Raw genomic sequence first — 27,277 nt, 5'->3', positions numbered from 1 at the left:
TCTGTTTCTAGTTCTTAATTTCATTTGTTATGATTCTAATTTGTTTACATCACTTGAGCCATGTTCTACAGCACTGAATGGTTGATTAAGAAATGCATTAACGCGCAGAAAAACATGATTATTCGTGGCAGAAACAAACCATCACCAACTGCTACCTGAGCAGAGATGTGCCCGACTGCAGCCCTCTCAAACAAACAGGACACAATAGACCCTGTAGAATATGTTTGGAGCTGTATGTTCCGTGTATCTAGTTTTGACTTCCCATTCTGTCTGTCCTATACATCATCTCGCAATGTGGTTATGTTTATTTAAAGCAGAAGAAAGAGGGAAACCTCACTTCACAATCCTGCCAGATGGTAAGAAAGTCCAGCATAAATATAAATTAAATTTGGCAATGAAGGAAACCACTTACCACAGTAACAGCACATATAAATTGTGATGGAAGGAAAGGAATGCTGATATCTTAACCTTACTGAAAAAATTCACACTGTGATAAAAGTCTCTGACATTTTCCTTCTGCCACTGTTCTGTCTTCCCTCACCTAAAAGAACCAAAGGAGAAAAGCAGTGAGTAAAATACAACTAGATGTACGAGGCGCGTCCTCAAAGTAAGTTTCCCTGGGGCCGTTTACAGAAACAAAACAATTTAATGGAAATATTTATTGCAACAGATACAGCAAGTGTCTAGCTATTTTTCAACATATTCGCCACCGGAATTGAGACATTTGTCATACCGTGGGACCAACTTTTGAATACCTGTGTCGTAGAAGTCTGCCGCCTGGGATTGGAACCACTGTGTGACAACCATCTCCGCCTCTCTGTCATTCTCAAAACGCTGACGCTGACCGGACAGGAATTTCTTGAGGTGTAGGAAAAGATGGAAATCACTGGGAGCGAGGTCCGGGCTGTAGGGTGAATGATTAAACACCTCCCAGCTGAACTCCTGCAGGAGACTTGCTGTCCGTCGAGCCGTGTGCGGCCTAGCGTTATCACTGATTGCACTTCACAGTCGGCGGGAGCTGGAATAAGAACCTCCATCTTCAACAGCTGCAACGATGCTACTGAGAGAATGCGGGAGGTTCCGTTAGTGCATGCGCCATGCTACATCATTGCTCTATCACGTACGCACAGTCGCTTCGCGCAATATAAGGTTTGCTAGCTGTGGGACGAGTGGGAAACTTACTTTGAGGATGCGCCTCGTATATACGAGAGAGAAATATCTGCCAAGAGGTATACCGTATGGTTTTAGCAGAGGCATGCCTTATCCTTCATTTTAATTCATTACCTAGTCAGAAATATTATTTCAGCACCTCAATAGTACAATTTTTCAGTTAAAACATTTACTGTTCTCCATTCTTTACCGTAATAAATACATAAATAGATTATTACAAAATTCAGTGGTACCACATATCTGTGGTCCCTCCTGGAAAACCCAGTTTCCACATGCATTCCTTGCACACTTCTTCTACTTCTAAATGTGCATTGCCCTTGGAAATAATTTCTCCTAAACAGTTTTAAGAAAGCCTTTAACATACTCTAACCTAGCCCAATATTAGAAGTGTCATCTAACGTACACTTCAAAACACCAATACCCCCATTAATTATTTCTGCATTTTACTTGCACTCTCTTCTTTAACATTTGAAAGAAACAGGTGTGACTATTCACTCTGGAGGAATAAACTGAACAATGTACGCTGAAATTTATCTCAAGCCTAAGTCTTCCAATGGGAAGATGGAAATGAGATAAACTCTCGGTATTTTCAATCAAGTTTCACATGAGAGCTGAGTTGCAAAATAATGTTCATTTATGAAGATCCACTGTGCTTTGGTAAACAATATTCTGTTCTCGGAGTAGTCAAATTGACATACAGGTGGTACCAACTGTTGAAAGAAAGAAAAGTTCCAAGATACTTCCATGCTGGTTAACACAACTTTTGAATCAGCATTTAAAATATGATGTTATTAAACGATAAGCACCGCTTACTTTTTCTTCCCTTATGTAAAACACTATTAATGCGTAATGAATACAAACTTGAGAGTGTGTGTGTTTAAGCGCATGCAAGACTGGTTCAATTAATTGTTCACTTTGGTCTCTGATGACGAGATTTCAACATATGACATTTCGTATTAAAAATATATTAAAATCATCCGTCAATCACAATATAATATTAATTAAAAGATTAAAATATCATTTAACGTTCCCTATCGAGTACTCGATTTACAAATGGAACATACACTACATGTTCCATTTGTAAATCGAGTACTCGATAGGGAACGTTAAATGATATTTTAATCTTTTAATTAATATTATATTGTGATTGACGGATAATTTTAATATATTTTTAATACTATATAAATCACAATATGACGCATCTACAATATCTTATATATGACATTTCATGTAACCTTCCAGTTTTCAATGCAGCAACTTTTGTTTCAGTCTCTAATTAAAGAAGAGTGGCTACACGGGAACCAGAAGTAACCTCCTCGATGTGTACAAATAGTCTGTAACTGAAGCCGTGTTAAAATCAAGTGTGTACATACTGTACTTATGACAACTCAGTGTATAGAAACAGGAAACTACAATGCTTTTGTAAATTTGGAACTGAAAATATAAACTATGTGCTTACAGGGTAACAGAGCCTTGTGGGTAGTAATGTGTGGGTATCAAGAGATAAGAGATCGGAAGGTGATAACAATTTGGGAACTCATAAAGTGAAGGGGGTAAGGTAATATTATTCCTCATGAATGGATGCTCATAAAATAGAAATCAAAGTTATTTATGCTATCCAAGCAGTAGATTGGAAAAATATGTATGTATAAAGAACTCGGTGGAATATCTGTACGCGGTAATGAATGGTACAACAAACTGTAAATGTATGTGTTCGAAGTTACGTTAACAGTGAATAAAATCAACGCCGTGGTAACCTTCACAAGCAAAACATCAATTTATCTTCGTTGGTCAATGAAATACAGCATAAAATTGCAAAGTAAATGCCAAAATAATAATTCTACTTAAAAAAATGTATATTATTCATTGAGAATGAATGTATTTGTTTCTACCCAACAGACTTATACAGGGACAATGAGTTGCTAAATGTAAAGATTTATGTGTGAAGTAATTGATGTGATATTTTATGGAAATTAATGTATATCTCAAGAACACTGCCAGGTACGTAGCAATGTTTAATGGTAAGAAGAATAATTTCTTATGGAGATGAAATTATCTTTTTAATTTTAATTGGAAATGATTTGGAAAGGTATAAAGTATATATAACCAGCTAAAAGTGACTGCCAAAATGGTGAATATAACAGAGAAAACATTAATACATTCAGTGCAGATAAGAAAGTTTAAAATATTAATATGTATAATTCACATCATTTAGGAAGCACCAGACTTCCTGAAATCTAATTGACAGCTCATTTATTAACTGTCAAGAATTTACTGAATGTGACTTAACTCTTTCCCTCATATAGTATAAGTAAACATACTAAATTTATTAATCCTCGACCCCACATGGCATTCTGAAACATACCGATGCCACGCTGTGTCTGGATGAAAATTAATATTTGTTGTTACCATGACATAATATCTTCCTTTGGTGGGACTGAATACATGTTGAGATGCGAGTAGAAATCATACTCGCATTCCTTTCATGTAAAAAAGGAACACATTACCAGGTTAACAGCCAAAAGCATAAGTCGGCATCAAGGCACGTATTATTCAGGGCTCTAGTTCCAGAAGGAAAAGTATAAGAAACTATCCTAAGATATTCCTGCACTCAGTGAGATCCAAACTTTGAATAATTACAGTCAATGCATAGATGATATCTGCGTGAGGCGTAGAAAGTTCATGTTGGGAAAAATAAAACATAAATAAGAGACAATTGAATAAAAATTTACTTGGATATTATCCATCGTCTAGTAATAAAACGTAAAACGACGGAGATAGAGCCCCATCTCCGAAACGTCGTTTTACGTTTTTTACGTTTTATTACTAGACGATGGATAATATCCAAGTAAATTTTTATTCAATTGACTCTTCACCATCGTCAAGAAGTTTTAGATTTGATATAAATAAGAGAGATCAGTACTGTATTCTGTGATGAAGTCAAATTACATGAAACTGGCCTACATTTGTAACTCTGAAAGTGATAACGGCAAGGACAGATGGAATGGCAGACATGTTAACCCTACTCCTGCAGCATTCGTCTGTAGTCTAATGTCCGAGCGTAACTGCATATTGTGAAATTCAACTTTAGTCTACATCAACAAATAATCTTCTCCATTTGCTGTGACGTCCAACTTTGTTCCCAGTGCTATGAAAACATAATTTTGTTGCTATGCATAATGCTGCCGTCTAGTTTGAAGAATTCAAAATTGCATGTAAATGTCACATGACTGCTATGTTCAAATTATCATGTTTTGAGCATGATTTTGTCACTTGTGGCAACTTGTCTGAATCTTAAGCACATATAAGATTGTAAAAACATGTTTTGTAAATATAATATTGATTATCTGATTGGCGTGTTGGTAGTGTCTGTGATTTTTATTTACATACGTAATAACCTAACATTTGGTTAAGTTGAAGCATCACATCTAAACATTTCCTCCATACATCTTCCTAGTGCGTCTTTGCCACAATAAGGTCAATTTCCAGAACATTTTACGTCTGGGAATTTAAATTACAAAGTGAACATTAATTTAATTTCCCTTTGTATTATTCTTATTTTCTTAACAAGCTCCATAGCAGTATTCAGAAAGAAATACCTTACAAATTGCAGTATATTAATCATGTGTGAAACTGATATAAATGCACAAAAATTTTACAGCATATTTAAAAATGTTACAATACGTACATAGAAACTAGAAACAGGTTTACATCACATAAGTCAGTGTTTTACTTCGAAGGAATTACCCAGAAAATTGTCCAATACACTGAAAAATATATTCATTTGGTTCATACCATACATTTTTATTAAAACCAGCTGATAAGACAGTTCTGTTTTATCCTGCAGCAAAGCATTCACTAAAGGAATGTCACATCTTGATACACTACACATATTGTAAACATTTGCGTGAACAAATTGGACACACACTGAAGTGTCATCCGTAAACCAAACTAGTCAAGCTACAAACTTCTGCAGATTGTCTAAAGTGACTTCTTTCCCTATAGTAGATTTTATGGTGCATAAATTTGCCTGTATTGTCCTGAGGGCATCTCAAAAATCTATTTTCCAATTGTCCACCAAGCCATGTTGTATGCCTGTTCCATGGTGGATAGAGATGGTACCCCACTAAGGCAAATTTAACTGCCCTTAAGTGCCAAAATGCAGAGGACTGTCTGGCAGTCTAAACATCAACTGCCGTACAGGAACATCTACAATGAATATCAAGCAAATGTATTTCACATTTATCCTAGCCCTTATGGCGAATGGTGTCATAATAACGGGATGAGTGGTCACGTCACATTATTTTTCAGTTCCGGTTTTCGAACAACTTGGAGCACGCAAAGAAAGTCGCCAACTCGGTTTTACAGCTTAAGCCACAGGGCCTTATAAGTGATTATTTTGTATGGCAGAACTTAAATAAACACATGATACATACCCCAGGCCTGAAACCATTCACAACCAAATGCTGAGACACCTGCCTCCTTCGACCTGGTCATTCTTGCTGAACACGTACAGCTGAATTTGAAGGGTTCATTTCAGTTAACGTAGAGAGAGGTGACTGTAGTTGCCATTCATAACAGTTTATTCCTAATATCTTCATTTTACTATCAGATGGATGTAGGAATGAATCTCGTATCAATCAATCAACCAGTCTCTGCAAGTACAGTACTACTCAGAAAAAAATATACATACTATGTATTTTTACAATGAATATGCAGTTAGGCACAAACATATACTCAAGTTCAGTGTTATATGTTCTTTATATCAGATTGTCAAAACATTCCCTGGATTGTGATTTTTGTGTTGCTGCTCTCACAATCAGATAAATAATTTGTGTCATACAGGATACTCGCTAGTTATATAAAATACGACTAGTATGTTAGCCCCTGAAAATGCTTTTATAAGATCCGGTAGCTTTAATAATATGTCAACATCCCCGAGCTTCAAACACTGAGCTCATTCTTATCAGCATGGATTCAATTAGGGACCAAACATAATACTAAGATGAAGCAACATATCACAAGTGCAGATACAAGATTCCAGAGGGCATATCTATTTCTCAGAAGGAAGCCAGGCCTGGTTTCCTGCATGGTTTTCCTCACCTCACTCCATATATTCCCAATGGTGTTCATATCAGGCTCTCATGGTGGCCTGTCAATGAGTTTACGTCAGCTGGCCGCACCACGAGAATCATGAATGGAGGAGTCATCTTGTTGGAACTGGATAACCAATCAGGACAAAGCTCTGTTACAGATGGAACCATTACATTATTTAACTTGTGCTTATACTGCGGTATTACAGCCCCTTCTTGAAAGATCTAACTGCAACAATAAACAGACACATGACCACATTGAAAAGTTGTAATGCTCTCTCCACGCTACGTAAACTAAAATCAGCCCATCATTTGCCGAGTTAAATGTAGACTGAAGATTGCTGTCTTCTGGGTTGTTGGGCCTTGCAGTCTGGTAGAAGTTTACTGACGTTTCAGAGGTCCCTGATGATGGAGGCAGCAAGGACCTCCGAAACGTCAGTAAACTTCTACCAGACTACACGGCGCAACAACCCAGAAGACAGCAATCTTCAGGCTACCCTGCATAAATGTAGATTCATCAGAGAACACGTTGTCTCACTGGCAACCTATACTGCACTCAGAAATTGTAGGTGGTATAATTTACATTCGCTGTCAGGCGTGCGATGCTCTGAGACCAGCTTCAAGCTCTTTTTTGCACTCGTGAAAGAGTTCCTCTGAGCTACTAATGCAACATCCTGCACTGGACTGTGTATCTGCCATAAACTTACCCATCTGTCAAGTATTTCAGAAGCCTTGCTCTTGCCACGGATTCTGGGACACCATACCATCCACCTGCAACACTAGCACTTAACCCACCCCTTCAATAAGAGCGATGACTAGTTTCTGAATGGATCATGGTGAATCATAGTGTTAAGTAAGAAAAAGGTATGGTTCAAGACTCATAAATCAGTTACGTTATACTAGATCCTCTAATAATATAAAGCAATATTTGAACACAGCATCCCTCCATACTAAGGGGTATAACGTTCTGCTGCACAATTAAACATAAAGAATACACACGGAGACCCTCAAAGCATACAAAACCCTGTCAGAGTCACCATTACATAAATACAAGTGTACTGATGTTGATCTCAAATATTATATATTATTATTAAGTGTTCTGTCTTACGACAGGTCCATTGCTCTGCCCAAAAAGAGCTCTCCAGTTGTCCCTATTCTCGGCTTCTCGCTTTAATTCCTGGAACGTCATCTTCTTTCCTTGTTTAAGATCGTCGGTTAGCTGTATCAGTCTTCTTCCCAGTCCTCGCTTTCCTTCAACCTGGCCTTCGATGACATCACTCAGTAATCCATTCCTTCTCATAATATGTCCCAGCCAGTTAGCTTTCCTTCGTGTAATCGCCTGCAGAATGTTTCTTTGCTCGTTGACTCTCCTCAATACTTCTTCGTTGGTCACTCGATCCGTCCACCTGATCTTCTCTATTCTTCTCCAACACCACATTTCAAAACTCTCCAGGTATTTCTGTTCCTGATCTCAAATAAGGAGTCAGAAATAACAAATGAAACCACAATGAAATTAATATAATGTAGATTAAGAATAAGGTTGCTTTGTCTCAATGTTATGAAACACAAGCCTTGAAAAAATGCATATCCTGCTACCATGACATGAACCTGCATGTTTGACTTTCGCATCGAGACTAGCTTGCTTTGCCATCCGCTCATCTGCATCTACCAGTAAATATGGATGTCCAATCCAAGTAGAGTCTCAGAGAAGTCATTAATTAATTTTTTCTTTAAAATTAGGCACGTGTCGGTGTCTTTGCTTAACGCATATCCGGCATACATAATTGTTAAGTAACGGAAGACAGAGAAAAACCACACAAGGAGAAATACAAGAAAATTACAAATGACTAGTTATGACACCACCAGTTTCGCACTTACAAAGTTCTAAGCACCTGACTTCTGTTTCAGGGTGTCAGATGCTAAAGTGAGGACCACACACAACGTCTGTAGATTGCCAGTGAATGGATAATGAATGTAGAGAGAGAGAGAGAGAGAAGAATTACTCAATGTTACAAAAACAATTTTTTATTTTGTGCTTAGTTTATTTTAGCAGTATTGAAACCATGTAATAAAAAATTTTAAATCCTAAAAACATACAGGATTCGTAAATGTCTGCACATTCCAACTTAATTTACTTAATTTCTTATTGGAATAAACTACGAGGCGCGTCCCAAAAGTAAGTTTCCCACTCGTCCCACAGCTAGCAAACCTTATATTGCGCGAAGCGACTGTGCGTACGTGATAGAGCAATGACGTAGCATGGCGCATGCACTAACGGTACTTCCCGCGTTCTCACAGTAGCATCGTTGCAGCTGTTGAAGATGGAGGTTCTTATTCCAGCTCCCGCCGACTGTGAAGTGCGGTCAGTGATAACGCTAGGCCGCACACGGCTCGACGGACAGCAAGTCTCCTGCAGGAGTTCAGCTGGGAGGTGTTTAATCATTCACCCTACAGCCCGGACCTCGCTCCCAGTGATTTCCATCTTTTCCTACACCTCAAGAAATTCCTGTCCGGTCAGCGTCAGCGTTTTGAGAATGACAGAGAGGCGGAGATGGTTGTCACACAGTGGTTCCAATCCCAGGCGGCAGACTTCTACGACACAGGTATTCAAAAGTTGGTCCCACGGTATGACAAATGTCTCAATTCCGGTGGCGAATATGTTGAAAAATAGCTGGACACTTGCTGTATCTGTTGCAATAAATATTTCCATGAAATTGTGTTTTGTTTCTGTAAACGGCCCCAGGGAAACTTACTTTAAGGACGAGCCTCGTATATACTGCAAGTTTACACTGAACACGTGCATGAAGACTGACCAGTTTATAGCTGTCAGGCAGGCGCATGAATGAGCGTGCCTTATTATTTATGACAACTTGCCGCAGTAACAGTAAAGGCATAGATGCTGTGAAAAAACACACAAGATAACTGAGGGCAAAATAATAATCCGTCAAATTAATGATCCCTAATCACGACATGTACTCCATAACAGTAAATTGTACCTGTGAAACATGCATTCTTAAAACAGTATGGGCAGACTATAAGCCTGACTGACACAGCAGGATATCTCAGACGAGGTACCATCACAAACTCACCCATGCGTTTACTTATAGCTCTATGACTACATATTACTGTCCTGAGGCTAAGTATTATATGGGGAAGTGAGCTGTCACTTGTCAGCAATAAACCTAGAGTTGTACCCAACTCAACTAAACTACAGATGATACCTCGTCAGAACAGCAATTAGCACAGGCCTATAGAAAACTCAAATGTCAATTTGCATTTAAAATATATTCATATGGAAGTTAACCCATCCAAACATATGGCAGAAACTTCCATATATGGAACTATCATCAACTTAACCTTGCTCCCAAGGCAATAGGTCGAGCCATCTTGAGCTGTTCCCGTTCTTGGCGTTTCTGCTGCTGTTCCAGTAGTCTTCGTTGCCTCTCCAAACGACGTTTTTCCTTCAGAATTGTGTCAGGGTCGCAGTCTTCTTGAGCTTGGTCCTCCCATCCAGGGGTATCTTCCCATGTCTCAAGGTCTGGTGACTAGAACATTCACACAGATAAAGTGACAAATTTCTGCTATTGGTCTGTTTACTCCTTGAAAGTTCCGACTAGTGAGGCTGATTTCTCCAGAAACAGGGCTGATGGTGGCAAAATTAAACATGTTCTTGTATAACGGAGATGTAATTACGGCTATAACATAATGAATAACAACGTCACAAAATTATGAGCCGGGATAGCTCGGTCAGTAAAGTGACTAGCTACGAGCTGGATGACTGGGGTTTCATCCCCAACGGAGGCAAAGGATTTTCCTCTAGTCTCTGCATTCAGACCGGTTCTGAGGCCCACCCAACCTCCTATCCAATGGATAATGCGGTCCCTTCCCGGGGGTAAAGCGCGGCAGGCCGTGATGCTGACAACTCACCCCCATCTAGTGTCGAGAACAAGAATGAGTTTGAGCTACCTATATGGCATGTAGGACTGCTTTACTTTACTTTATGTCGCAAAATTAATATTTTGGCTCTATGACATGATTGCTGTCTACGATACTGAAAATGACTACATCCAGCACCATTAAGAAATGAGGTATAATCATCCTCTTTCCCAGGATAAAGAATTACTTTTCACTTACAGTTTCCTCTGATTTAAGTACTAATCTTAATATGCCCAATCAGTGTGGATTTTTGCATAACAAACCACCTCTCTGCTTTAATTTCTTGAACGTTCAAGTTCCACGATGTGCAGGTTACCAAGCTGCAACCCTCAGTTTGGTGGTTGTACTGTCACCTTTGCCTCCACGCAGGCTGCTTTAGTATGGCCTTTCCCGTTTGACCATATCAGGAACAATAACCCTACCAGAAGCCCAAAGCTCTTACACTTGTTGAGGCATGCAATCCTTCCTCCCACATCAACCAATGAGAAGGTATTCTGCATTTGTCATCAGATACTGAAGAAAGATTTAAGTACAATGGAATAGTGCGTCAGCTATTTTCAGATTTCACGATGCATATGATTCAGTTAGAAGAGAAGTACTGTACAGCATTGTAACTTGTTAAACATATGAAATTAGTTGGGATAATTAAAGTATTATTTAAATGGAGCTTATAGTTAATTCCAGATAGCTAAACATTTGTCTTATGGATTTCCTGTTTAGAACTGTCAGAAACAAGGAAATGCTTTAATCAATATTGTTTTTAAAACCTGCTTTCAATTTTTACATGTAGCCTGTGACAGAGCCAGCATCCGAAACTCTGTAAATATAAATAATCTCTTATTCAGACTATGGACAAAGTCAATGAAACATTCTTACGTAATGACAGATATTAAAGGGTTAAAGTTAGCTGATCTCTGAGTAACAAATTCTTCAGATATGCAATACAGTACCCGAGACAGAACCATAGTTTACAGAATGATGAAGTAAACTTCATAAAATCAACTCAATATCAAGTTTATAATTACTAAGTAAAGTAAAGTAAAGTTTGTCCCACTACACGCCATGTAGGCGTTTGGGGTGAGAGGAGGTATAGCTCCTCTCTTCCTTGACCCCGGCACTAGATGGGGGTGAGTGGTCAGCATCACGCCCCGGCCGGCTTTACCCCCGGGAAAGGACCCCCGGTACCCATTGTAGAGGAGGCTGGGTGGGCCCTAAACAAAATACTCACAGTATATGATACCGGATCCACTGCGAGTGTCAGACGAGAAGAGACAGGATCACTCCAAGTACACGTCTCTCCGTCTTTATCCGTTAAAATAACTTTTGTCTGTTTCGTAATTTTAGGAGCCATATCCTAAAATAAAAGAAATTCATGAATATCCACCCACTAATCAATTCTGATGCTGTAACGTGTATACAGAGGGTCAGACCGATTTTAATAGCCTCTCTGTCCAGTTGTGAACACACCTGAAAACTGGTATTCAATTCAAGACGATCCCGAACTTTGAATTAAAAATTCTTGGCTGTATTTTCCAGATAAGATTTTGAACTAACATTTATTCAAATCCTACAAAGTCTTCATCATCCTGGATTGTCATCTGGATCTGGTGTTTGTTTACACTACATCAGCTGTCGCAAATGATGTGTGATGTCAAGTTCATCCCGACAACAATGCAGTTATGATATGTATGGTCATGTTATTCCACCACACATTGTTTCATTATGATCTCTATGTTAATTCCATGAGTTTCAATTATAAATAATCATTGTGGGATTTGGTGCATGCCAGTTAACACAGATCAAGTAGTATTTAAGGATTTATGGTTAACATTTTACACATCAGTGTAACACTACCACTAATTCTGAGGGACCTTCCTTAAGCTTCAAAAGGTTGTCAGTTACTTTGGAAGGAACTCACTAATTATATCCAAATACAATAGAGAATATATTTATAAACTCTGCCTTTATGAAAAAAAATTTTTAAACTTCAACAAAGCCCCATAACTAACTTTCTGAGACAAATCTACCTCAAAGAAATCTGGCTGTGGCTCCTCTGATTCTGACAAATGCCTTGTAGCTTGCTGTCGGTACAAGTCAATTTGTTGCTGGACTGCATTCTGAGATCGGTCTGTAATGACAGAGACTGGGCTCTCATCCCACATGTTCCAACTCTGGAGGTCTGATCCCTGAAATTAAAATTATCATAGAAGGAATTATATTCATCAGTATCTCTACAGACCCTTACGCTTCTAAATTGTACTGACCCCTTGTTTTAAATATGTAATACATCTAGATTAAAACGCTCATTACAGTAATGTTTGCTTTTGTCATTCATGTCTTGATTATGCTACACAAATAGACATTAACATTTAGATTCCAGGACATAATCTCACATCTTAATACAAAATTAAATTTAAAAGAAATGTGATACATACTGCTCTGTCTTCTACTGAATTGGCATTATTTGGCACAACACCCACATCTGTCAATGGTATTGGTTCACCAGACTGTCTTCGCCGACGTCGAAAACAACATAAGGCTCGCTTTACCACCCCCAGCAATAGAAGTACCAAAGCTTTCAAACGCTTAACTATAAAGGCAACTGCCATTGCCTGGAAATATTAGAATAACACTGAAACGTTCGATATCAAATAATCTACAAAACTGAGCATTTAACCTACTATGATAAATTATATAATATAATTGTAGACGTCAGATTAAGATATTATTCATCAAACTTACCAGTAATCTTTATAAATGGCAGTTTTGGATAACGCGTCAACACAAGAACATAAATAATAATCTCACATTATTGAGGAACGCAGACAGCAAGTTTTATAAAAAACAATACTGCAAATATAGGCAAATACGTCACCACTAACGCAGACTAACCAACAATATTAACACACCTGCCAATATCACGAAGACGGATAAGTAGACCGAACTAAAACACGATTTTACAGATAGTTTACTATTACCTTTGACCACAGTTTTTGGCCAAAGATTAACTTCAAGTTCCTGTATTCAGTGCTTGCACGTGAATTTGTGTGGTGATCGTTGCAGAGAAATCTGCGCACATTAAAAATCACGATCTTATTTGTTTAATATTCAGTGGGTAATTTTAACTAGAAGTTTCTCCGAACGTGCCAATTTTGAAAGCTTGTTCAGCTTTAATTAGTCGTCCATTAACCCACATTTGTAATCACTCATTATACACAGGCATTTTCCCGGACCGCCTTAAAATATCAGTAGTACGACCGCTGTACAAGAAAGGGGACAAAACTAGTGTGACAAACTACAGGCCAATTTCACTTTTAACAACCTTATATACAATAGATTAAGTCATCATATGCATACTAACAACATATTAGTCCTGGAACAATTAGGTTTCAGGAAAGGTGTATCCACTGAAGATGCAGCTTTCAAACTAACAGACAATGTGCTAAAATCTGTTAACCAAAAAATGCATGTTGGAGGAATTTTCTGTGATTTAGCAAAAGCTTTTGACTGTGTAAATCATGAAATTTTGTTGGATAAATTGCATTTTTATGGCATTCAAGGAATAGCAGCGCAATGGTTCAGATCCTATCTAACAGATAGAAAGCTAAAGGTCGAAGTAAATGCACCTAAAATCAAACGAAATTTTTTCTCAAACTGGGGAACAATAAAACTTGGAGTTCCCCAAGGGTCAATTTTAGGGCCCTTGCTTTTTATAATATACATAAATGACCTTCCTCCAATAATAAAAACAATAAATACTTTAACAGAACCCATAATATTTGCTGATGACACAAGTATCATAATTTCTAATAAAAATTTTGATGATTTCTGTTCAACATCAAACATAGTTCTGTCTCATATGAGTAGATGGTTTACTGCTAACAAGCTGGCCCTAAATCTAAACGAAACGAATATAATAAAATTTATAACAAATAACTCTACACAATGTGCTTTAAGTATTGGTTATAATGGGAAGTTTATACAAGAGTCAATAAACACAAAATTCTTGGGTTTGCGAATTGATAATCACCTAAATTGGACAAATCATATTGATAAACTGGTACCTAAGTTAAGCGGAGCATGTTATGCAGTTAGATCTCTGTTGCATGTCAGTTACACTGACACACTCAGATCAGTATATTTTGTCTATTTTCACTCTTTAATGAAATATGGAATAATTTTTTGGGGAAATTCATCAAACAGTAAAAAAATATTCACTTTACAAAAGAAAATTACTAGATTATTGGCTGGTGTAAAACCTAGGAATTCATGTAGAAGTCTATTTAAGAAATTAGAGATCTTAGCTCTACCTTGTGAATACATATTCTCGTTAATGAACTTTATTGTAAATAACCAGGAACTCTTTCAAACTAATTCTGCTGTACACAGTGTCAACACAAGGAATAAAAATCAGCTTCATAGACCAATTGCCAACCTCTCATGCTTTCAGAAGAGTACATATTACGCAGGGATCAATTGTCAACAGTCTACCATCAAATCTCACAAGTCTTGTAAATAAGAAGGAGCAATTTAAGGTAGCATTAAAAAGATACTTAATTACACACTCCTTTCACTCTGTCAATGAATTTATGTTGTTTACAAATAAGTGATAAATTTTTCTTGTGTGTAATGGGTAGATCTATTTGTAGCTTATCATTTCTCTAGGTGAATACTTTGTTTTGTATTATGTGAAATTTATATAATAGTACGAATTGTACTTTATAATATGTATTGTATTATTATTACTTTTTCCACATCCTATTGTCATCTGACTGTCTTATGGATCCATGGAATGTAAATAAATTATTATTGTTATTATTATTATTATTAGGCTTTCCGCAATAACGAAAGCGGATTGTTGACGACAGTAATGGAACACAACAATGCCGAGTAAACAGATGACGTAACAATCAGTTTCTTAGGTAACAACAATGCACACAGTTCATATAAAAGCTTACCATTGTTGTCGGTCTGTATTTACACATTGTTGTAATGGAAGAAGAAGATCATTGTTGAATTACTAAAAACCCATTCAATTGGTATATTGCAAACGCAACAGTAGTCTGTCCGTTGCTGTGGAAGTGTTTCTTGATCGATTTTCATGTGATAGAGAAATTCTAGAAGCAGAGAGAAGTACGATTGTAATAGTGAGTAAGAATCGAGCTGAAAAACATTATTTTCAAGATACAGAATGGCTTCTACGTCAAAACAGAGTAAGTAGTAAAGGCAACATGCAAAATTTGTATTGCGATTGAACATGCTTTGTATATATACCCAATCTAATCAGGGTGTTGTCTCGGGTCTTCAAATAAAGTAACATTATTTTAATAATGTGTTTAAAATACTGGTGCTTTATGCAATGCCCGTACATATGATATTTTATTACAGACGAAGAAGAAATTCCCAAATGTGTCACCCTAAAAGACTTCAAGATGGGAGGATCCATAAGAAAAGTTGGTAAGTACCTCTTCCTTTTAATAATTAGCTAATTATCTTCGCATTTCTCTGCTAATGAAACGTGGACCTGAATCTATGAACCATTATGAAAGAAATGCATGAACCACACTGATGCTTTTTACTATTGTCATGGATGCATTTATTTAAGGACATAGTCACTAACACAGTTCTTAAGCAGACTGACTCTGACTCCGGCTGCTTCATAAAAGCTCAATATGTATTAATATTGGTAAACCTACTAAAATGGTAAATGGTACCACAAGATATTTCATCACCACCACGTTAATCATCAGGCTAGTCTTTAGACTTATAACCTATATTTAAATATACGGGATCTGCAGTGGCCACGCGGTCTGAGGCGTGGGCATTGTGCCGCTTGGTCGCTGGGACCATGGGTTCGAATCCCACTCAAGCCATGGATGTTTGTCCGCGTTTTTCTGTGTTGTGCTGTCCAGTGTACAGGTAGAGGCCTTGAGACGGGCCGATCCCTCGTCCGAGGAGTCCTACTGAATGTCTACAGATCAAGCCAATGAAAAGTTGGGACCCACTTGCCACTCAGGCACTTGTAGAATGGGTCGTTCCCAGTATACCAGTATGTAAATATATGTCTAATGGTTATATTGCAGAAACCGGTTGATTTGTAGACAGTTTGTATTCTTAAGGTACTGGAGCCAAAGTTACAAAGAATTATTCCCACACTATGTGGATCTCCCTACGCGTTAGGCCACCGGCGGCTCACACGATATAGAAAGTGTTCTTAAGATTTTATGTCGATGTCAGAGTCAGTACCCTGGTGATAACAGTATACTAAAGTATCCAGTGATATCCATTGATGTCTATGAGTCAAAGATGTTATGTACAAAGTGTATTTTCTTGATTACTTTATCAGCCACTGAATTATTGTAGGTAAAAATGGTGTAGATGTCACTGTGCTGAACACAATTCTTTTGTGGTTGAATACTACCCATCGAAGCCCTGCAAAAAACCGATTTGTGGAGAAATTTCCAAACGACAGAGTTTAAACCAAGTTGTTTTATGGGAAGAGGGACATTTTGCAGCAAGGGTTTATGCTTATGAGAAATGTTTATGTTTTGAAACATAGTAGGGATAGCTATGGACTGGACGACCGGGGTTCGATCCCCGATGGTGGCAGAAGATCTTTCCTCTAACCTCTGCCTCCAGACCGTTTCTGGGGCCCACCCAGCCTCCTATGAAATGGGTACCAGGGTCCTTTCCCAGGGGTAAACAGTGGCTGGGGCATGATGCTGACCACTCACCCCCATCTAGTGCCAAGGTCAAGAAAGAATAGGACCTAATACCTCCTCTCCCCCACATGCGCCTACATGGCGTATAGTGGGAATGCTTTACTCATATATTTTACACAGAAAGTATGTGTACAGTTCACTCCTTTATGAAGCAAGAGTTTACAAATATAAGAGCCCTATCATCATCATCGGCTCTACAGCCCTGTGTGGGCCCTGGCCTTCTTCAAAAGCTTCTTGCAATCTGTTGTTGAACAGATACCAAGATGATACATAACTGTGTTTGTGTTGCAGGATATGCGGAAGTGTTCCTTGTCCGTAAGAGGGGTGGATGTGATGATCGCAAATATTATGCTATGAAACGAATTGATACGTCCGATAACGATTACAAGAAGATTGAACAGAGTGTTATGACGGAGATTCAAGTAGGACAAAAAGTGCTTGGTGCCACATTTTTCGTCGGACTTCATTACGTGTTCTGGTCGGAAAGTCACGTGAACTTGGTGATGGGTGAGTACACAATACGTACGTTTGTTGTAGCAATTCAACTCCATATGCAAGGAACTCCCTGGCTGGGGGAAGAGTCTGTTGCATGTTGTTAATCTATATCTGTCAGTTTGCAGTCCTCCGCAGAGCTTCACTTTGCAACAGCATTGTTGTGTAATTGAATGCATAACGCTAGTATTCAGTGTCCTGTAATATAATTAACAAAGTCATGTTATTGTTGCAGAATACATGGGAGGCTTGGATATGTTGTATCTCTTAACAAAGAGAAAGAATCTTTTAGAGAGACATGCTCGATTTTACCTTGCAGAAGTTCTTCTGGCCATCGAGGCGCTGCATGAGGTAAGCACTGTCAGAGTGAACCCCTTGGATACATGTATAATTATTTCTAAATGTTTCCTTTTGGACTTAGGGGTCCCTTGTGGGCCTTGGGTTTGAGACCAACCAGATGCTGTGAATGTATCCATGTGCGTTTTTCTCCTTCTTTCTCTCAACACTAATGGAATTGAGGCTTTGTGCCTCTTGGGAATACCAGGCTTTAGAACCCACTTTAAGCCGTACGTTCCCTCTGCCAACTACATCATCATCATCATCATCACAATGTGGACCTACATTGCCATTTCATAGTGTACAGATTTGAAATCTTGTCAATCTGTTTCGCTATTCCTATCTCTACTTTCTTTTGTAACTTGGCTAATTATTTACAGTATACAGCTATTATATTTAATAATGAATGTGAAAGGAATTCTCTTGAACTAACTGCATACTACGGATGCCATTGGCATTCAAAATGTTAGTACCACCAGTGAGTATTCGTCTGGGGATGGATGTTAGGGTGTCCATTGTCAAATAAAAATTAAAATCCGTGGCGTAACAGCACCAGAGAGCCAAAGCCGACTAGCTTGACTGCTGGCCTCACGTTCACATGCCTAAGCAGAGGTGAACGATCATCCAACCAGATCTAGGGTGACGTGTGGTCAGCACGACGAACCCCCAGCCATTGCTAGCTTTCCTGACCGGATTACGCTACTCATTGTAGCTCCCCAATTTCCTCACGATGCTGGGTTGGCACCGGTCCCATACACCGGTCGAAAGCTCACGAGAAACTTTCTTCTCTCCCCCGAGACTCGAACCAGCGCGCATTCCGTATCGCCGGTCCGAAGCACGACGCCTCAGACCACGCGGCTACGGCGCGGGACGTCCATTGTCAAAACAAAAACATATTGCAAGATTAAAATTATAGGGGAGAGTAGCTTCCATTTCCTCATCACACTGGAAATGGCAGCTAACAGGAAGTGAACTTAGATGATTGTGTTCCTTAAATACAATTTTTGATTCTTTCTTTTTGTTTTGTCATAGTTGCCTGCTTAATGGTTAAAATTCTAATTAATGTAATCAATAGCATTCATAGGACAGCTTATAGTCACATGAAGCAGAAAACAAATTAGTGGATGTGTATCTCTCTGCCACAGTAAGATGGAAAAACAAAAAACATGTCTCATCTTTCATGACCACAGTGCAAGGAATTTATTTTGTTTCTTTCAGATGGGAATCGTGCATCGTAATATAAATCCACATAACATCCTGCTTGATTCTGTCGGTCATATCGGCCTTGTAAACTTTGGATCATGTAAGCAATTCCAACCACATGAGGAGGTAAGTTGGTACTTTTACCTAGATGACTAGCTACGGGCTGGACGGCCGGGGTTCGATCCCCGACGAGGGCAGAGGATTTTTCCTCTAGCCTCTGCGTCTAGACCGGCTCTGGGGCCCACCCAGCCTCCTCTCCCGGGGGTAAAGCCGGCCGGGGCGTGATGCTGACCACTCACCCCCATCTAGTGCCGAGGTCAAGGAAGAGAGGAGCTATACCTCCACTCCCCCCAAGCGCCTACATGGCGTATAGCGGGACAAACTTTACTTTTACCTAGAGGAATATGTAGCCTGGAGATTTAGGAGCTGTGTCGCCCACTTTCTCTCAGGCAGTTCTTTCGTTCTTTTTTTTTTTTTTTAAGAGAGAGAGAGAGAAAAGTCACAGTCCTGGAACTGTAAAGAGTGGATAGGTTTTAGGTTTTGTACCAGTGTTTAAGGGGTTGTGGTTCATTCAGCTCATTGAATATTGTCAGGGAAGTGAAAAATGAGATTGCTCACATGTAAGGACAGAAGATACGCCACAGAACGTTGGTGGGAATACGTGTTGTAAAATGCCGCTTTGTAAGATAATTGAGAAGGTGCGAATACAGAATTGAGAGGGATCATAGAAGAGTGGGTTTTGAGGTTAGGGGATGAACGAAACTGGCTCAGGACTGTGTCCAGTGATGGTCTTTGGTATTAGCCATGTTCGAAGTTTTGTTTCTAAGAGCAGAATTACTAGTTACTTTGTGTCTCAAATTTCTGTCACTTATTTACAATGTTATCTCTATCGGCAGAAAGAACGTAATCGCGCATTCCGTGAGACTTTAGAGTACATGGCACCTGAAATAATCAAAAGTGAAGGTCACGACATGGTAAGTATCTTATACTTTAACAATGCAAATTTATTGTTTTAATTTTTTCTCATAACTGAACCAACAGTATGCATCCAAGTAAGCCATCACAGTGTAGTAATCCGAGGGATTTGAAGCCACAAATAAAAACTGCATGGAGTTTGTACTTTCGGCAGTATCTTAGCAGGAGGCAGTACCTCTCAGTATTTGGATTCTGTGCCGGAACAGTTCCACATCTCCTTGAATTATCCTGTTTGTTGTTCGTTCTTCCAAGATCAATTATTGAGAAAGACATTTTACAGCTTCTCTGGGAATCTACACCAACATTTGCTGAACACGACGAATATTTTCTGGTGGTCAGACAAACTCAGCTTCCATTACCGACAATATAATTCTTATTGTGAATCTCTCTCCCAGTTGTTTGGGAATTGTACTATGCGATCTATTTATTGCGGACCTACTTGGCCGTTTCCCGCACTCAGAATTTACTCGAAACTCGTGCTGAACCATGATAAGGCTAGCAATCTGGTAAAACCCTTTCGCTAACAACAAGCTCCTCTGTTGTGTGTGCCATCTTTTTCACTGCTGCATCGTGATATTTTTGCCGGGCGCAGCACATTCTCCAAAGACTACTGACGCACTAGAAAGACCTTCTGTAAACCTGTACACAAGAAATGAACAACACAGTTTGTTCGTAACTAAAATTTTCTGTTACCGGAGACTCTTGTGAATAACTTTGGGGGGATTGAAGAAATTGAAGTGAGAGATTGTTGCTGTAATTACTGAATTGGATTGTTGCAGGCTGTTGACTGGTGGAGCTTTGGTATATTGGCGTATGATATGATAGTGGGGTTGACACCCTTCGAAAGAAATGGAGGAATATCCGAGGATTGGATGTACCAGTAAGTCTTCCGTGCGAGCTTTATGTTCCTTTGAATGAAGTTTTGTACATATTGCATGACTCCCTGTTTTAATGCAATTGAATTAAATACATACATTTGTAACATGTGGAGAATTAGCCTTAGGAAATGAAATCGAACACTGTCATCGCCACAACTCTTAAGCAAGGTAGAACTTACTTTGGATATATATGTGAAAATTAGACACTGATGGTGCATTTTGTAAGAAGTTTTAAAGGAATTATAAACTAATTGTGAATGAATGTTTAATGTGTATGTTTCTAGTGGCAAATGAGTCATCCCACCTCAGTTCAACAAACATGGGTGCCACTCAATGTCACCTGATGCTGTACTAAATTACTAATTTGTCTGCAAAATTGTAGTCGTCATAGAGATAGCTTGAGCGTTTTGAGTGTGGTCTGTGTTTTGGCTTTGAAGGTACACTTATATCCTGATAACAGCGCATTGCACAGAAACAGCCACTACATAATCTGTCTCCCAGTGGGAGCTAGAGGAAAGACATAGGCTTCTCGGAGAATTACACATTTATACTTCAAGATGCCACAAAGATGTTCTCATTGTGCAAACAATTACACAATTCTAAATCCTTCCGTTATTTGTATACAAATATCAACACCATCATCTTCTGTGTATATATACAATGAGTAATCAGTGGTTGACTTTGTCATATCATTTTATGCATTTCAAAGGACATTAGTTCAATATCTATGTACTGAACTTTCTAACCTAAGAGATGGTATATATTTGAGTGATGGCAATGCATCTCAGTTCTAGAAGAAACAAAAGATTTTTAAACTTTCGTCATGTACAAGATTTTGGTCTCTTTTCTGAATGGCACTTCTTTGCAACAAACCATCAGAACAGACAAGCAGGTGGAATAGTAGACAGCGTAGAAACATAAAGTCCGTGCAGAATTCAAACTTGTTTTGGCCTCAGAAGGAAGACTGCTGCTGAATTGAAGATGACAGCGTTAAGCTTACAATGCATCGATTGATAAAACAGGTCAAACGCACAGATGTGAAATATTATTGCAAATTATTGTATCAATGTACCTGGATTGAAATTACGTATTCTTCGTTAAGGACACACATTTGCTTATAGATGATATTTAAGAGACAGGGTTATTTCTGACACAGGTGTTTTCTGCAACATAATGAAATTGCATGCGCACACGCACACGTCTGATTTCGTGCGTGACAGGTGTAATTTAATTCTGTGACAGTTGTCCACATCATTCATTGACTTTGCATAGAAGGACCCAAATACAAGAATGAACGTTTCTTTCACAGGCGAATTCTCAATCGGGAACCGAAAATGTATCCACAGTTTTCATCAGAAGCGGCAGATCTTATGACCCGACTGTTAGATAAAGATCCCAAGAAACGGTTGGGTTGCGGAAAAGAAGGTTCTCTGGAGATCAAGAACCATCCATTCTTTAATGTGAGTTCTTCCCCATATCTGTTTTCATACGAGAGTATTTGTTGATGTTTTAGGACTGAACTGGGCGTTTTCTGTTTAATGTACTAAGAAAATCACGTTTTGAGAATTTTGACGCTGTTCTAGATTTTTTCCTCTTAAAAATTCAGTAAGTGAAAAGTGTAATTTATATCCTCAACAGAACAACAATGTGTGTTGAGAAATGTCATAACACTGTCAGGAATTATGTAGATATTTGTAGTGTTCTGTCTGACAACAGGTCCATATATTGTGAACAGGATCCTTCCAGCCTCTTCAGGTTGTCAGGGACCTGCTCATACATATATACATTCTTGGCAGAGATGATCAGAAGTGGTTTGCCATTGCCTTCTTCTGTGTGTGAGTGGAGTAATTGCTGGGATGCCACGGAGAAACCGGGGAAGCCCCCGGAGGAAAACTCCGTGATGTCTAGACCACGGCCTTGCCCAACACAAGTTATAAATTTGAGCACCACCGGGAATTGAACCCGGGACACCAGGCTTACAAGGCTAGTGTTCTGACCGCTAGACCAGTAGTACCATAAAAAGAACAGTGTTAGGAAAATATACATAATATATTGTCAAATCCTGTCATGCCTTAAATTTCGTAAGAACTTATTAAAAAACTTGTGGTAGGATCAATTCTCCTTAAACTTCCCTCCCAGTAAATGCAGCATTTTTGCATAACGTAAAGAACAGACCATGCACGATACATAATTTAAAAATCCTTGTGTTTATTCCACAATTGAAGCGTCTTTTAAACTGAGTTGTTCTTGCTTCTGCCTTGTCAGACTTACTGGGCCATACCATTAATTTTTGTGCTTTATCTGACAGGACATAAATTGGACAGACATAGCAAAAAAAGCCATACGTCCACCATACATGCCGGTCTGGCGGAGACAGCCACGTCCGGTTGAGAAGGTCGATGTAAACACCAATGGGGACCAGTCGGGCGTGGCTCTTCCCCTTCAGCCAGAAGTCACCCCATCACAGAAGCATGACATTACTTTCAAGGTCAGAGCAATTACTACTTGTCTTTCAGTTTAGTATGTGGTATATAAGAACAGGTTTGTTTCTTGTGGTTCTGCCATTGGAAAAGGCGTTGGAAGCTGATAACTCTACGGCCTTGAGATTTTGTGTATGTTTTAGGCCTTAACTTGTATTTGATGTGGTGCGTGCTGTAAGATGAAATTTTCCCACTGCCATACTCATGGAGGTTTATGTGCGTGAATGGCAGGTATTACGAATATGATGGTTATAGTAGTGTGAGTGTTCCACGATAATAACAACGACCCGGTGATTGTTAACTCCCGAAAAATGTATTTTATGACTAAGGAAAAAGCTTGCTTCTAGCCTGGGATTTCATTGAAATAAGCTGACCTGAGGTCTTGGAAATGTTTATTTGTTATGACGGTCTTGAGAATATATTACCACTGATCACAGATAGGATGCATAATTCAATTCAATTCATTTATTTACGTGTTTGCCAACAGCAAGAAGCCAATAACAGGCAAACACTGATAATACATAAATAATAATGAAAGAATAATGAATAATATTACACAAACAGATTAACTAAACACATACATGTACAATATAACAGCCTAATACAGGCAAACACAAAATAGAATCAATATTATACACAAAGAAAGATGAATGAAGAAATATAAATAATAGCAAATAAGGACTGTCTTAGCGCACTGCTCACACTAAAAGTAGAAAATTCTCTTAATCTGTACTGAAATAATTAAATTGCCTGCTTTTTGTGACAATGTTATACATTTACAGAGTAAAACTGAAAGATGCGAGACAAATATGAGAATGAGTTAGACTTAACATGTAGTAATCATGTGCCTAGTCATTAACTTATCATGGACCTTACAGGCTGAACTCAGGGTACTCGTTCCTTTGCCATTTTTATTCTCATTTCTGTACCCATATTTGAAGACCGATTTCATTACTGCTATTTTCCAGTTCTCAATTCTACCACCGTCTTTCCACAAAATATAATTTTTTTATCATATAACACCATAGTAAGAAAGTTATGGTACTTATGACTTCTGTAATATTGGTATTGCTGTGATGTTCATATGTGTTTCTGGCAAAAGTTTGTAATGGAAATTCTGCAAGCAGAATGTCAGAGGAGTGCCCAAGCACAGTAAGTTATTGGTATTTGAGCTGTATTAATTTCTCAGAAGTTGTGTCTGTCAAAGACAAATATTGGAATTAGTGCTTTTAAGTTATATCTCGCAGAACAAAGGATGATGTATTGTGAAACTTGAAACATACACAAGATGAACTAATTATTTATTTTACACATCCGCAAGTCCCTCGTCATAGTCTTATACAGCAATAAAGGGAATTAATAGTCGACAACTGCAGACACATGTGTGATGTTTGCGCACCTAGAATTGACATTATTATATCATGCAACGCTGTGTTGATCTGTGTATGTTTGACAGATTTGTGTAGCATTTTGGTTCATGCCATAAATTAGGTACCACCATCTTCTTACTCTGGCGACTCATGGTTACACCCAAGGCAGCTAATGTAGGACTAGTGGGCAAAGCGACGCTGGGACAGGCTGATCTCAGATTCTCAAAAGTTCTTTTTCTCTGTCTGTAACACTGCACGACCGCTTTATATTTACTTGTATATGATTTTGATTGGACAGTTGACCTGTTAGCCACTACATTTCTGTGAGGAGTCGGCCATCTTTACGACAATAAAAACACGGCATGTCGCAGTAATAATTTGAAACATGTAATTAAAATACGAAAGTTAAAACAGAAATATTGCGTAGCGGTTAAATCCAGTGCATAACGTATTTTCCAAAGCGTAAGACATTTTCGTGGAAAATTATGCATGCATCTTACAGTTCCAGAAACACATTACATGTAATGATACATATAGAGGCTTTTATCTGCTATGGCAGTTTTTCCAAATACAATTAACAGTATTCTGGATCACTAGCAGGATTTCATGAGTATATGATAGTTCATATATTTCAAATTTGTGCCACTAAACAAAGATGGAACTGATTAGCAATGTGTCATATATTCTTTCTCACTATAGAAACTATTATTAGGGGACATTAACCTGCCATAAATTTCTATGTACATGGGTAAAAATCTTCACAGAAAATGTGTACATCAATGCATTGATGGGAATTTAACCCATAACTAAAGTATTTGATATGTATATTAATTCTTCAAGTCTATACACAAACCATTTTAAATATTGATGTTAAAAATTAAAATTGATATAAATATTTTGCGCTATTCATCGTTTCCTCGATGTTACAATTTTGCGCTATATATTAAAACATGTTTCGATGTCTCAGCATCATCTTCAGGTTTTTATTTTTAAAACTATTCTATATTTTTTAATGCACGCTTTTCACTAATTGTAGATTGTAGGTTATTGTTGTGGGTGTTCTTTGATCTTCTGATTCTTTTGCATATTATGTGGCGTATTATGTTATTTGTTCATTATTCTGTGAAATTATCAACAAAATAATTAACATTATTAATATTATTTATATGAAAACACCCACATGTGTATAGATTTGAAGAATAAATATACATATGAATTGTAAACACAAACATGACGCATCTAAACTATGAAGTATTTGAATGCCCATGATGTGTGCAGCCTGTTTCATAATCAACTAGACCTCTTAAGCAGGGTAGAAGAGCCTCATGAAATACTTTTAATCAGGGAATGAAAACAGTTTAATTGACGAACGTGTTCTGTTTGTTTGTCCGTTTTGCTTCCATTTCCTTCTTTGAAAGTCATAATCATTAAGAAGGATAAAGGTTTTGATAAAACTATTGCAAGAAGTGACATTTGTTTCCTTTATCACCAGATACCCCAGGTGCCAAAGAAGAAGCGAATGACATTGCGTGACAGTCCTGCTCCTCCAGATGGGGTTAAACCAGCATCACATAGTCCAGTTGTATCGGCGTCTACATCAGATTGTGCATTAAAGACGGAATCTTCTATCAGAATGTCACAGAAGAGAAAGCATAATATCAATTCAGAAGGGTCCACAGTATTACCTAAGAAGCATTGTCCTACGAGATCTTCAGATAGCAAGACGCTGTTGAAGATAACACAGAAGGTGGACAAGGAAGGAAGACAACTTAAAAGAAGATATTCATACGATGACAAAAGCGCACAATCTTGTGAAGAAGTGCAGCCACACAGACTTTCTACAAAAAGAAGGAAGACAATGTAGATCCTTGTTTTGCTGTAGGGGCGTAGGTAGAGTCATGATTGGAATAACTGAGCAGACGGTCGCTATTCAGTAAGATGTCAAGATCATGGGAGTGAGTATGAAGACGACTGCCTTCTACGATGTAGCAACATGTAGTCTGGTAGAAGATTACCAGTGTTTCAGGGGTGATCGTTTCCTTTGCAATCAGGATGACGAGTAAGCCAAGCGTGAGGAGTGGTTTTACGATCGAGGAAACAGTCAATCAAAGCAGAACATTGGCTGGACCTGTGATAAAGGTGCACGAGGGGGCATACCACATCCATAGCATATGGAGGGTGAAAGGACATGTAAAGTGAGAGTGGGTATGGGAAATAGCCCTTATCAGGGCGCTTCTGAGACCAATGGAAATATTTGCGGGGGAGAAAATTTAAAGGAATGGAATAAATATCATGAGAGTTGGAAGACAGAAATTAAATAACTTTTCACACTCAATTCCTAGAAGTTCTGATTTAAGATATTTTTGATTTCCTGGTCAAACTGCAAAACGTTTGTTTCTTTGTTTGGTTTATATATATATATATATATGCGCTTCTTCCTTGATTCTGTGACTACATATTTAGTGCAGACAGGCAACACTTTATGTCAAATGGTGTTTTTTATCCTAGCTTAGTGTTTACTGCTCCCTGAATTTAATGAATAAATGGAATTTATTCTCGTGTGCATGGTTCACTTTTAACACATAGTCATGATGGACGCAGCAAATACTTCTAAAACCTCAC

The 27,277-nt window shown here is 38.4% G+C and overlaps 3 protein-coding genes across 25 annotated transcripts in view; 2 read left to right on the top strand and 1 right to left on the bottom strand.

Moving 5' to 3' along the window:
• LOC110834996 (uncharacterized) overlaps window positions 1-2,947 on the top strand; it is a 358,279-nt gene extending 355,332 nt beyond the window's left edge. For all 17 annotated transcript variants that reach the window (XM_087345325.1, XM_087345323.1, XM_087345330.1 and 14 more), the window contains one exon: window positions 2,440-2,947. In XM_087345325.1, the coding sequence (XP_087201451.1) occupies window positions 2,440-2,481 (42 nt within the window). In that variant the 3' untranslated portion in view covers window positions 2,482-2,947. The remainder of the gene's footprint in view (window positions 1-2,439) is intronic.
• A 5,325-nt stretch (window positions 2,948-8,272) lies between these two features.
• Window positions 8,273-13,097, bottom strand: LOC110834991 (receptor-binding cancer antigen expressed on SiSo cells). Its single transcript, XM_022074771.2, has 5 exons — window positions 12,942-13,097; window positions 12,635-12,811; window positions 12,227-12,385; window positions 11,428-11,553; window positions 8,273-9,808 (listed from the first exon to the last, which is right to left on the bottom strand). The coding sequence occupies exons 2-5, from the start codon at window positions 12,806-12,808 to the stop codon at window positions 9,611-9,613; spliced, it is 657 nt and encodes a 218-aa protein (XP_021930463.2). The 5' UTR covers window positions 12,809-12,811; window positions 12,942-13,097; the 3' UTR covers window positions 8,273-9,610.
• Window positions 13,098-13,315: 218 nt separating this feature from the next.
• Window positions 13,316-27,214, top strand: LOC110834990 (ribosomal protein S6 kinase alpha-4). Of its 7 annotated transcripts, XM_087345338.1 has the most exons (11): window positions 13,316-14,734; window positions 15,031-15,412; window positions 15,588-15,656; window positions 17,213-17,428; window positions 17,649-17,764; window positions 18,968-19,078; window positions 19,849-19,926; window positions 20,707-20,807; window positions 22,115-22,265; window positions 23,114-23,293; window positions 26,148-27,214. In XM_087345338.1, exons 2-11 carry the CDS (start codon window positions 15,391-15,393, stop codon window positions 26,517-26,519), a joined length of 1,416 nt encoding a protein of 471 aa, XP_087201464.1. In that variant the 5' UTR covers window positions 13,316-14,734; window positions 15,031-15,390; the 3' UTR covers window positions 26,520-27,214. The 7 variants fall into 7 exon arrangements, with proteins under 7 accessions (XP_087201464.1, XP_087201466.1, XP_087201465.1 ...); XM_087345340.1 differs by lacking the exon at window positions 15,031-15,412; XM_087345339.1 differs by having other exon boundaries at window positions 13,316-15,121.
• The last annotated feature ends 63 nt before the right edge of the window (window positions 27,215-27,277 follow it).

Source organism: Zootermopsis nevadensis, unplaced genomic scaffold (genome assembly GCF_977971745.1).
Source record: "Zootermopsis nevadensis isolate Lab colony 2312 unplaced genomic scaffold, Znev_1.0 Znev_ptg000008l, whole genome shotgun sequence".
In the NCBI taxonomy this organism is placed as follows: domain Eukaryota; kingdom Metazoa; phylum Arthropoda; class Insecta; order Blattodea; family Termopsidae; genus Zootermopsis; species Zootermopsis nevadensis.
This window is presented reverse-complemented; position numbering and strand designations above follow the sequence as displayed.

Excerpts from the sequence above, each read along its gene's own strand:
- LOC110834990 (XM_087345338.1), top strand. The coding sequence starts at position 15,391 with ATGGCTTCTACGTCAAAACAGA. Across the intron at positions 19,079-19,848 it reads AATTCCAACCACATGAGGAG|AAAGAACGTAATCGCGCATT; the intron begins GTAAGTTGGTAC and ends CTCTATCGGCAG. Across the intron at positions 20,808-22,114 it reads TCCGAGGATTGGATGTACCA|GCGAATTCTCAATCGGGAAC; the intron begins GTAAGTCTTCCG and ends TTTCTTTCACAG.
- LOC110834991 (XM_022074771.2), bottom strand. The coding sequence starts at position 12,808 with ATGGCAGTTGCCTTTATAGTTAAGCGTTTGAAAGCTTTGGTACTTCTA. Across the intron at positions 11,554-12,226 it reads CACAGCCAGATTTCTTTGAG|GATATGGCTCCTAAAATTAC; the intron begins GTAGATTTGTCT and ends CTTTTATTTTAG. Across the intron at positions 9,809-11,427 it reads TGGATCCGGTATCATATACT|TCACCAGACCTTGAGACATG; the intron begins GTGAGTATTTTG and ends TGAATGTTCTAG.